Source organism: Nicotiana tomentosiformis, chromosome 5 (genome assembly GCF_000390325.3).
Source record: "Nicotiana tomentosiformis chromosome 5, ASM39032v3, whole genome shotgun sequence".
NCBI classification, from domain to species: Eukaryota; Viridiplantae; Streptophyta; class Magnoliopsida; order Solanales; family Solanaceae; genus Nicotiana; species Nicotiana tomentosiformis.
This window is the reverse complement of record NC_090816.1, coordinates 106,912,516-106,924,594: the sequence shown is the minus strand read 5'-3', so window position 1 is coordinate 106,924,594 and position 12,079 is coordinate 106,912,516. Positions and strand designations below refer to the sequence as shown.

At 33.3% G+C, this 12,079-nt stretch overlaps 1 protein-coding gene across 3 annotated transcripts; it reads left to right on the top strand.

Moving 5' to 3' along the window:
- The first annotated feature begins 1,969 nt into the window (after nucleotides 1-1,969).
- On the top strand, nucleotides 1,970-9,686 carry LOC104110630 (aspartic proteinase-like protein 1). Of its 3 annotated transcripts, none has more exons than XM_009620158.4 (11): nucleotides 1,970-2,660; nucleotides 4,377-4,515; nucleotides 6,573-6,615; nucleotides 6,712-6,814; nucleotides 6,944-7,171; nucleotides 7,301-7,439; nucleotides 7,513-7,583; nucleotides 7,668-7,767; nucleotides 7,946-8,006; nucleotides 8,168-8,239; nucleotides 9,106-9,686. In XM_009620158.4, exons 1-11 carry the CDS (start codon nucleotides 2,356-2,358, stop codon nucleotides 9,360-9,362), a joined length of 1,518 nt encoding a protein of 505 aa, XP_009618453.1. In that variant the 5' UTR covers nucleotides 1,970-2,355; the 3' UTR covers nucleotides 9,363-9,686. The 3 variants fall into 3 exon arrangements, with proteins under 3 accessions (XP_009618453.1, XP_009618452.1, XP_070031295.1); XM_070175194.1 differs by adding an exon at nucleotides 4,165-4,258 and having other exon boundaries at nucleotides 2,533-2,660; nucleotides 6,573-6,814; XM_009620157.4 differs by having other exon boundaries at nucleotides 6,573-6,814.
- The last annotated feature ends 2,393 nt before the right edge of the window (nucleotides 9,687-12,079 follow it).

The following is a 12,079-nucleotide window of genomic DNA, read 5'->3' as shown; positions in this document are numbered from 1 at the left end:
TTGCGCCAAACATACTTTGTAGCAGAGGCAAAACTCCGTAATAACGGAGTCAAGCTCTCCACTCAGAGAAAATGTCCCCAAAGTGAAGGGATACATATAGAAGTACGTAAAACCCTTCTTGGGTAAGGTTACCCGCTCCGCCAGATAGGGAGCGATAATGTCTAAATCCTGGCAACGACAATTTTCCTTCACAACAGGAATGCTGGAAAGACGGATGAAAGAAGGATATCTGCTAACGGCCCATGTATGAGGGCTAACAGAATGAAATTTCTCTTCGCAGTCTTTAGTTGTGACAAGACTTCTAGGGATGGTGGTGCTCACTGTAGGAGGAGCGACATCATCGGCTTTGTTTTTGTTCTTTAAAGAACCAGTATTTTTTGAAGACGAAGCCATTGTATGTTATGGAAGAAGGAAAAGCTTTTCTCGTTTGAAGAGAGGTTGAAGAACAGAGTACAAATTGAATGAAGAGAGTTTGAGAGGGTTTGGAGAATTATGGGGTATGAATGAATGAGGTTGATGTGTATAAGTAAAGGTTTAGGCGGCCAAATTCGTGGCCATAATTACCTCGATAACTAGCAATTATGCAGAATCGTGGGATGACGCGTGTTCGAGATATTACATGCTGAGAGACGTGCGTCTAATCAACCGTCAGAAGCTTTTTAGAGGGGGTCAGAGAAATTTCCGCCAAAAAGAATATTTTTACCAATTTTCCGGCGACACGAAGTTATGTCAGCAAAAAGCAGGAGGACTATATGTATAGAGTAAAAATATGCTATGCTAAGTAATTGCATAAGAGAAAGACACTGAGAGCCGAAGACAAATAATAACTAAAATCGAAGAAAACTGCTCCATTTGTTATCGGGAAGAATGATGCTCATAAAGATGCAATAAATGCCTACCACTCGGTAACATTTAATGGAGAATATTCTGCAGCATTTAGTACATTGCCCGTTATAAAAAATTTATCATTTATGCTTATCGTTACAGATTTTTCAATGGCCCTCATAATTGGCATTAAAGAAGGGTATGATCTTAGGACCTTGTTCCTTAGGTACAACTATAAATAATGAGCTCTGTTATCATTGTAAATGACACAAATTTTCTAGCAAACTTATGCTATAATCTATTCAAATCTCCGTACAATTTTATCTTCTTACTTTTCGATTTTGTTACTGTTGTACCCGGATGCCTTGCTCCTGGATTTACTATTTCTACTATTTCATCTTCATCTCAAGGCTAAGTATTGCGTATTTCTTCAATTCTTTTATTATTTCAGGATCGAACTAATTCACTTGTCTAGAAATCACGTATACATTCAACTATACCGTTTTACGAGTAAACATTGATACATGTCTTTATATACATAATGATCATAGACTAATTTACATTAGTTGTTATCTTTTTTATTTAACCATTAGGTATTCATGTTGAGTTTGTTGTGAACGGGAAAAGAAGGCAAATCTTGTGCCGTCATCGTTGTGTTACTTTGACTTCGGTCAAATCTGATTTGATTGATAAATTTTTTGCAGTAATATTTCCTCTATAATTTTTATTTTCATTTTTTTAAAAGCCATATGGCATTTTCCAAATGGTCACTAACTGAATTTGAATAACATTTTCCTACTAAACACTTACGAATCTCCACTTTGTTGGCTATAAATTGAGAGGTTCTATCGTAGTTTTCTGCAGCAAAAATTTCAAAAATTTCTTCCCTCTTCTCTACATTTTCAAATAAAGTAAGTATCAAGTGTGATTTACTTTAATTTTTAAGTTCGCCAAAGTTTTATAATTTGAAATGACGTAACTTTATTGTTTGTAACTAAAATTTATTTTTATTTATACTTTTACCTGTTTCGAATACAAAAAGATAACTTTCGTTAATATAGAATAATTCCATTTCCCCTCACACCCTAACTGTGGCTACAAGAAAATTATATACTCGATTTCAAATTTTCAATTGATTCGAGAGAAGAGTAGCTTAAAAGGCGTGAAGTATCTAAACACATTATATAGTGTAAGATTCCAACCACAATGCGCGGTGACACGCGTGATCTCCATCTTCGTCTTCTTCCTTACTCCTCCTCACTCTCTCTTACTTTCCTTTCTTCACTTCGCCACTAACCCCTCAAATCTTCATCTCATTTACACATAACACATATACATACACACACCAGAATCATCCACCTACCCCCCTCCTCCTACTCCAAGCCATTTCCTCTCAGCTTACATCATTCACTCTGTAAATATAACCTACACATAAAACATACACACACACACACCTTTATATATAAATATAGTTATACCACTACATGTTCCTTCCATTTTCACCCTTTAAAAAGCTAGATCTTGGGTTCAATGGAGATTTGGAAGGTGGGTTTTGCAGCGATGGTGGTGGGGTTAACTATGGTGGTTGAATGTGGGGTGGTAGCGGCGGATATGTTGTATTCCTCAAAGTTAGTCCACAGATTCTCCGACGAGGTGAGGAAACTTGGGGTTTCAAGGAATGGGGAAGTGTGGCCGCAGCATAGGAGCTTGGAGTATTATGGGAGGTTGATGAGCAGCGATTTGCAGCGGCAAAAAATGAAACTTGGTCCTCAGTTTCAGCTTCTTTTCCCTTCTGAGGGTAGCAAAACGATGCCCTTGGGAAATGACTTTGGATGGTCCGTTACCTCCGTTTCATTTTACGGCACACTTTACTTTTCAGTCTGTCTATAAAAAATGCATTTTTTAATTTAAAAGTAATTTAACTTTAAATTTTCTATTTTACCCAAACGTCTGTATCTTGTTCTACAAAGTTTCAAATAGTATTTCTTTTTTAAACTTCGTGCCAATCAAACATAACGAAATAAAATGGAATGGAGGGAGTATTTATTTTGATCTTAGTGTTAAAACAAAGCAGTTCATAGAAAATACTGTTTGATGATTAATGATGTAACTTTCTAAAAAAGGGTTGTGAATGTTGTTAACTTTAATCAGTGTGTATTTAATTAAGACTTTGTTGTGATTCTAGCCTGTAACTATCTAACAGGATTATTATAGTATGTCCATTGGGAATTTTAAAATTTAGGTGTTTTGGAAGCATTAATGAAAAGTAAATGGGTCATTAAAGAATATGGACTATCTCTCTTCTAACTATACGGTCTAAAATTGGGTTTTTAGTCAAAGTAGATGGAAAAATATTGGTAGTACTATTTTGGGGATGATGATGTGACATTATTTTGTTTGGAAGCTTTGGGATTTTTGTTAATTTTTAAGTGTATTTAATTAGGACTTAATTGAATTTGGCTTTTACCCGTCGGACCAATTTATTGTCTGTTGCTAAAATAGAAACAGAAATTTAAGTTTGGAAAGCATTAATGGAAAGTCGATGGGTTTTGAAAGAATATCATTTCATGGATGATGGCTATGTATGTACTATGGAAATATTTACTTGTTCCATCGTAATTGGAACATTTTGCTTGTGTAGGTTATGAATTAGCCCATAATGATCATAACTAAAAACTAGTCCATAATCGAGTTTTTCTGTGATCTCTCTATTGAAGAATACACCCATAATGATCATAACTACTCCCTCCATTCACTTTTACTTGTCCACAATGGACTTTGCACTCCCCTTAATAAATAATAAATGAAGTATATTTTCTACCATAATCTACCATAATAATAATTCTTGAGCCGTGGGTCTTTCAGAAACAGCTTCCCTACTCTCCGGGCTAGTGGTAAGGTCTGCGTACACTCTACCCTCCCCAGACCCCACTTGTGGGAACTCACTGGGGTTGTTGTTGTTGTTGTTGTAATACCCATAATAATAATAATAGTAGTATTTCAAAATGTCTTGAGAAATGATTTGGGGAACGAATAATTAATGACAAGAGAAACAAGAAAAAGAAGTCTTTCTCTTGATTTGCTAAAATGGACAAGTAAAAGTGAATATATTTTTAGTACAGTGGACAAGTAAAAATGAACGGAGGGAGTCAATCTGTCTATTGATGAATATACTAGATTAACATATGCTAAAAAGGGATGAAGTGGAGTAGTCGGGATGGAATAATATGGTGGGACTATGCATATATCAGCTGATAGAAGGATTTTGGGGTTTGGTTTATGTATGTTCTCTTTGGTGGTGAAATGTAGGATGTTACTGATTTTTTCCCCTGAAATTAGTGGTTTCAGCTTGAATGTTAAAAAAGAAAACATGGTTACGGGTTCATCAAATGAAGGTTTCAGTGTGCGTGAATTGCAATTTTTGGCCCATAAGGTTTGACGCAAGTTCGAATTTGGTGCTTAATTTTATTCTTTTCTGTTTATTACATTGTAAGAGTTGGCATTCCGGGTTATATGAAGATCTTAATCCAAATTTATGCAATTTTGCTCAGGTTACATTACATGTATATTGATATAGGAACCCCATCTGTTTCTTTTCTCATCGCACTGGATGCTGGAAGTGACTTGCTTTGGGTTCCATGTGAATGTGTACAATGCGCTCCTCTATCAGCCAGTTACTATAGCAGCCTGGTATGCAATACTAATCGAGATTGTTTATATCACTGTTATAAACGTGTGTTGCTAGTTTCTTGCTGTTAGTGACTGCAATAGTGTTATAAATGATATCTTTCTTTGCTGGCTTCAGTTAGGTGGTTTGATTTCCAAACCACGCTACAAAATTATTTATCAAGTTAATACAGCACACTAACTTTTTATTTATCTCTGTACTTTGACATTTCCCCTAGACCCCACTTTGTGGTATTTCACCGGGTTTGTTGTTGTTGTTGTTGTTGTTGTTGTTGTTGTTATTGTTGTTCTGTACTTTGACATTTGGACTACGATAGAAGGATAGAGAATATGGTTGTTTGTTGTGACTCACCTTTGGAACCTAACACCATTCCCTTTTGAGCTCTCATTCAAGTCTTACCAGAGTTCAATAATATTTGGTGAAAGTTTCCATTGGAACTTATAAAGTGCCTATTCTAAACCTTCAGTGGTGAGAGATCATGTCCACTAGGTGCTTTGGTGATTTCTGATTTTTCTAATGCTTTAGGAATCATACTAAGCAGTTAGAAATTTTGTTTCGCTCTCTCTCTCAAAAAAAGCTGTTTAAATCTTAATGTCAATTACTTCAAAAGGAAGAAAAAGCCTTAATGTCAAATTCCTTAGCATTTTAAGACTCACAGGAACTTGTAATACTTTAGTTATTAGGTAGACAAGGTCACATACTGCATTAGTGAGTGTTTATTGTTTATTCAGAATTTCTAAATTTTATAGTAGACTTGCTATAACTGAAAATATAGGGCCTTTAGTGGTTAAGTACCCCTGTCTATAATCAGCCTTACTTGTCTACTTCTTTATTCCTATTTGTTCATTTGGTTTCTTAGTCTGTCATTTGTCTTTTAATTTCTTGTTCTTTTGGTTTTAGTTGATAGCTGATCTATTATGTGACTATTTATGCCACCAAAACAAGTATCGCAGTTACTATTTTGAGATATCTGAAAATAAGGTTCTCTTCCTTAAACTGAAGTTTTACTTTTCAATATTGAATAACAGAAGGGTCCAAGGCCATTTCAGGTACATAATCAGTATCACCTATTCCATCGGATATGATCCTTACGTTCATTTAGTTTAGGCCTACAGTAGACAGAAACATTTACTCTAAGAGTGATAAAGAAGGCAGTTTGGGTCAACTTGAAATGGGTTGAGTAAACTAACAGCTCATGACCCAACCCAACCAGTGGTTGTTTTGGTCAAGATAGGTTGGGTCAGTTTGGGCTAAACAATGGGTCATGGACCAACCTGTCTAATTCAAAATCATTGTTTTGTTTGTTTGCGACTTGCATTTTTCTCTACCCTCCCAGACCCTAGTTGTGAGATTTCACCGGGTATGTTGTTGTTTTGTTTTTTTGTCTTTTTCTAGTGTTCATTTAATTACTAATCAAATAGAATGACTTTTCTTTATATATACAGAGAGTAGATGAACACAGACTAAACCAACGACTTGTTTGCTTTTTAACAAAGTTATCTTCTGGGGTCAACTTGTGCAACCTGGTCAACTTGGGTTGTCCCCAACTTGACCAATCAATACTTTATCAATTGGTCAGGTTACACTAATATGGGCTAGATTTGACACCCCTAGAGTACATTAAGGGATCAGAGAAACAGATTAGTTGAAAAACTGAGAATAAAAGGAAAAAAGATTCCTACAGAATAGGCTTCAGATAAGCAAACCTGAAAGATATGTCTTCATGCAGTATTATGTCATCTTATCTTTCTACATTGTTTTCGGGTTCTATTGAACTTATAACATGCAGTTCATTATTTACAATGGATACTTCAGAAATTTGTACATTTTGTTCAATATCATTTGCGAGTTGTTGTCTTGCCAGATTATGGTAAGTCCGAATCTTTTTCTTGGAGTTGCTGGCTCTCCTATTAGAAGAACCTTAATCCCATCCTCTAGATAAATATCAGTTACTGGATGTAGATGTAGAGTCTTTGCTAATGCAGCCTACAGGTTTAGCACTTATATCAGATGATTGATTGGCAGGTGCTCCCTGGTAATTGGGGCATCTATTATGCAGGATAAAGATCTAAACGAGTACAATCCATCCGGCTCAAGCACAAGTAAGTTCCTGTCATGCAGCCATCAGTTATGCGAACTGGGTTCAAATTGCAAAACCCCTAAGCAGCCTTGCCCATACACTGTGAACTATGTGTCAGATGATACATCCACATCTGGAGTGCTCGTGGAAGATATCTTGCACCTTGCATCAGGCAGCCGTATGGCAGCCAACAGCTCTGCTAGAGCTCCAGTCATTTTCGGGTGTGTGCCATTGAATTGCTACTTGTATCTTAAGTTCAAATAAAACATTTCGTGCACGGGACTAGTTTCACATGGTTCCGTGTGCAAAAAGAACTGTATTAAGCAGTTCTAAGTTCTTTTTCATGTCAGATGTGGTAGTAAGCAAACTGGTGGTTACCTAAATGGAGTTGCACCTGATGGTCTTTTGGGTTTGGGACCTGGAGAGATTTCAGTTCCTAGTCGTCTTGCAAAAGCTGGTTTAGTCCAAAACTCCTTTTCTCTTTGTTTTAAGGAAGATGATTCAGGAAGGATTTTCTTTGGAGACCAAGGGCCTGCTAGCCAGCAGAAAACTTCCTTCTTGCCTTCAGATGGACAATTGTATGTAAAATTGTGAATTTCGGAGACTTGCTTATTAGTTTGAGCTGTATTTGTTTGTTTACCTCTACTGTTGTCTTGCATGTATGGTTTGCTAAACTCTCTGTTGATAATGAGTGATTCATGGTCCAGTGTTACTTATGTTGTTGGGGTGGAATCATGTTGTGTTGGGAGCTCCTGTATTGAACAGACAAACTTCAAAGCCATTGTGGATAGCGGGACATCCTTTACATTTCTCCCAGATCAAATTTACGATAGAGTCGTTAAAGAGGTAGGCTTACAACTATTTGCTGCTTATTGTACTTTAAAGTGCTATATTTTTACATGTCCTTTTCCGGTTACAGTTTGACAGGGAAGTGAATGCTTCAAAAGCTAGCTTTGAAGGATATCCTTGGCAATATTGCTACAAATCCAGGTAATGGAATATAAGAGAAAGACAGATCTACTTTCTTTTTTCTGCCTCATTATATGTACTGAATGCGTATTTGAACCTAGACAGTTCTGAAGGGTTACCAAAGATTCCTTCATTTACTCTGAAGTTCATGACGAACAGCACTTTTATAGTCCAGGATCCTGTATTTGTGATTTATGGTAGTCAGGTAAGTCCTTGAATGTACTCCATCTGTGTTTTAGCTCAGAGATGAACTTTGTTGTTCTTTTGATTACATGTAAATCTGTGGTGCGTCCTATTTTTTATTTCTCCTGGTTATTTTATTATGCCAGCTTTTGCTCCTTCACTTCCAATCATTCATGAATTAGTTCAATATCATGATGTAGGGTGCTGTTGGATTTTGTTTAGCTGTGGAGCCTTCGGGCATAGATATCGGAACGATTGGACGTAAGCCTGACTTTCTTCCCCTTGTTGTTTCTTTCTTCTATATGCAACTGTAAATAACTTCTAACTGCAAAGGAAGGAAGGGGGATTAAAACTATAATGCAAAGGTGATATTGCAATTTCCTCTCAACTTTTGAAAGTGCTAACAATCATTTCCTGTACAGAGAACTTCATGACGGGATATCGGATGGTGTTTGATAGAGAAAACCTGAACTTGGGTTGGTCACTGTCCGACTGTGAGTACCAACATCTGATCACTAATTTTCTTGGTTTGCTCTGGATTTAACTATAACTGCTTTCTTGTCTCTACCCATGGGCGATTAACTTAAATGCTATTACTCGTATTCTGTTACTTCATTCCTTATAACCCATTCTTGTGTATTGAGAAGTTGAACTGCATTTTTTACGCCCAGCAAAAGTCAATGTGATATACATAAAAGCTTGTTTGCAGTTTCACCAAAGATTAATATTGTACATGAACTACGGTCTTCTGGAGGCTATTGACTTTATTCGATTAACATATGAGAGGAATTTTTCTCTACTCATGTTAGCATCTGTACTTTGAGTCACTTTCTTCCTCAGTCGCTTCACTTGTCTCCATCCTTCTGTTTCTTTGTCGTTTATTAGTCTTCATTGCTCACTGCGTCAGCCTACATGGTAATTCTGATGTTTAATATCCCTCAGATACTTAGTTAATTAGCTGCACATATAGGAGGAAGATACAAACTAATCAGAAAAAAATGATAAGATGTGGTGCCTGCAAGAAGTATTCAGAGTTTTGTGGCAGGTTGCAGGTAGGGAAGATGTTTGCAAGATCTTTCTGATTGATCCCCCAGTTTTAAGAATATTAGCTACACTTTATCTGTCATCTGGAGTATGTGATGGTGCGGCTTGCAGCTAGTCTTCCAACAAAGCTTGCTTTCCTACCTTCACGTCTTTCCATTTCTTATATTACTTTATCTTGCTTCATTACTTGCTCCAAAAGAGAAAAAGGGGCAGAAAAATGCTCCTTGTCAATTAACTATTTAACCCTACTTCGTTTTCCAATTCTGAGTATTTGAATGTCTGATTTTAATCTTTTGCATGTTCAATTGCTTGTCAGGTCAAGACCTTACTGATAGTAATAGACTGCCAATGACACCAGCAAATGGTAGTTCGCCAAACTCACTGCCAACAGAGCAGCAGAATTCCCCTAATAGCTCCGGAGTTACACCTGCTGTTGCTGGAAGGACACCTTCAAAATCTGCAGCACCAACTAATCGTCGAATCTCATTCAAGTTATGTTTAACGAATTTGCTGTTTCCATTGCTGCTCGTGTCAAGTAACTTCCGACAATCCTTATATTCATTGACCTTATAAGCCTGATAATGGTAATGGCCTATAGGTTCATAATATATGTGTAGTTTTCCTTGTAAATCCTGTCATGTGGAGCCGTTTTTGTTTTCTTATTCCCCATCCCACCCTCCTCCCTTACCTATTTTTCCCCCTGGTTTATTGTGATTTTGTTTATTAGTCAGATAGGATGGGGCTGCTAGATGAAGAGCTTGTTTTATGCATCTTCTAACTTCGGATGTTTAATTTCTTATTCCCTTATCAGGTGCTGTTATACATACATAATGCTCAGTGTTGTATTCCATTCATATGATTCTAATAAACTTTGCCTATTTGCCGCTTTAGCCCGAATATGCAACTACCTACTCTTCACATATTCAGTTAGTAACGAATTTGATATCACTTGAAAATCTAAAGTAACTGCAGTTCTGGTGTATATTCTTATATTATCTAGAGGTGGCTAGTGAAATTAAAGGTAAAAAAGGGAGTGTGTAAACAACATACATAGTCAATTATCGCATTTTGGAAGTAAATACATGATTTACACATCTGAAAGAATAAATCTATCTTCTATTTTATCTTATCTTATCTATATATAATATATAATAAAAGGAGAGACAAAAACACATTATTAAGACAAGTGACATAACCAAAAAAAGTCAAGTGAAGACAAAATAAATTACCTTTTTAACTAAAAAAATTCTTTTTAAATTTTGAATTAATTGGTTACTCTATTTGAATTAATAATTAATAATTATAGATATCTTATAATTAGCTATATTAAAATAACGAAAATCTAGAAACAAAAATTGCAAATTCAAATTGGGTAGTAGTTTAAAGTTGGAGTTTTAAAGTTATTTTAAAATTAAAAAACGAAAAATAAGAAAAAATTAAATTATCTACATTAAAAAAACGAAAATATATTAATAAAAAACAATTACCTATTCAAGTTGGGGAATAGTTTCAAGTTGGAGTTTTAAATTATTTTAAAATAAAAAACGAAAATAAAAATAAAAAATATAGTTTTTTAGGATAAAGCTCTAGTTTCAAGTTGGAGTTTTAAATTATTTTAAAATAAAAAAAAAATAAAGAAATAAAAATAAAGAAATATATTTTTAGGATAAAGCTCAAGTTTCAAGTTGGAGTTTTAAATTATTTTAAATAAAAAATTAAAATAAAGAAATAGATTTTTAGGATAAAGTTCAAATAAAGTTGGTGTTTTAAAATTATTTTAAATAAAAAACGAAATTAAAAAAAATAAAAAAATTGCAAATTCAAATATTTATCTATATATAATATAATATAATATAATATAATATAATATAATATAATATAATATAATATATATAATAAAAAGGAGAGGCAAAAGAACATTATTAAGACAAGCCGCGTAACCACAAAAAAACAAGTGGCATTATTAAGACAAAATAAACTACCTTTTTAACTAAAAAAAAACCTTTTTAAATTTTGAATTAATTGGTTACCCTATTTGAATTAATAATTAATAATTATAGATATCTTATAATTAGCTATATTAAAAAAACAAAAATATAAAAATAATAACTATTCATTCAAATTGGGAAGTAGTTTCAAGTTGGAGTTTTAAAATTATTTTAAAATAAAAAAATAAAAAATAAGAAAAAAAATAAATTATCTACAATAAAAAAACGAAAATATTAATAAAAGAAAACTACCTATTCAAGTTGGGGAATAGTTTCAAGTTGGAGTTCTAAATTATTTTAAAATAAAAAATAAAAATAAAGAAATAGATTTTTAGGATAAAGCTCTAACAAAGTTGGTGTTTTAAAACTATTTTAAATAAAAAACGAAATTGAAAAAAATAAAAAATTACAAATTTAAATTTGGGAATAGTTTCAAGTTGGAGTTTTAAGACAAAATAAGTTGGAGTTTTATGAATTAATTGGTTACTCTATTTGAAATAATAAATATAGATATATTAAAATTAGCTACAATAAAAATCGAAAGAAAATTACCCATTCAAATTGGAGAGTAGTTTTAAGTTGGAGTTTTAAAAATATATTAAAATAAAAAAAAAGTAAAGTTAGCTGTAATAAAATGAAAATATATTAATAAAATAAATACCCATTAAAATTGGGGAGTAGTTTCAAGTTGGAGTTTTAAAAATATATTAAAATAAAAAAACAAATAAATATGTAAAATTAGCTATAATAAAAACGGAAATATATAAATAAACAAAATACCCATTCAAATTAGGGAGTAGTTTCAAGTTGGAGTTTTAAAATTATTTTAAAATAAAAACACTTTCAATTCAAATAAAAAATACAAAAAGTCAAGTGGCATTGTTAAGACAAAATATTTTTCAAGCGGCATTTAAACTGGGGTGTAGTTTCAAGTTAGAGTTTTAAAATTATTTTAAAATTAAAAAGAATAAGAAAAAATTAAATTAGCTATAGTAAAAACGAAAATATTATATAAAAAAGAAAAACTACCTATTCAAGTTGGGGAATAGTTTTGGTTACTCCCTTTCTAACTAAAACCTTTGAATTTTAAAATTTGAATTAATTGGTTACTCTATTTAAATTAATAAATAAAGATATCTTATAATTAGCTATAATAAAAAAAGAAAAAAACTACCCGTTCAAATTGGGGAATAGTTTCAAGTTGGAGTTTTACAAATATTTTAAAATACAAAAAATAAGCTATAATAAAAAATGAAAATATATATAATAAAAAAGGAAAAAAAAACAATCCATCAAGTTGGG

What these genes read in the sequence shown, in the direction of transcription:
- LOC104110630 (XM_009620157.4), top strand. Translation starts at nt 2,356, where the DNA reads ATGGAGATTTGGAAGGTGGGTTTTGCAGCGATGGTGGTGGGGTTAACT. An exon ending in TTGCCTTCAGATGGACAATT is followed by an intron (nt 7,172 to 7,300) that starts GTATGTAAAATT and finishes TTCATGGTCCAG; the next exon opens with TGTTACTTATGTTGTTGGGG. An exon ending in TTGTGATTTATGGTAGTCAG is followed by an intron (nt 7,768 to 7,945) that starts GTAAGTCCTTGA and finishes ATCATGATGTAG; the next exon opens with GGTGCTGTTGGATTTTGTTT.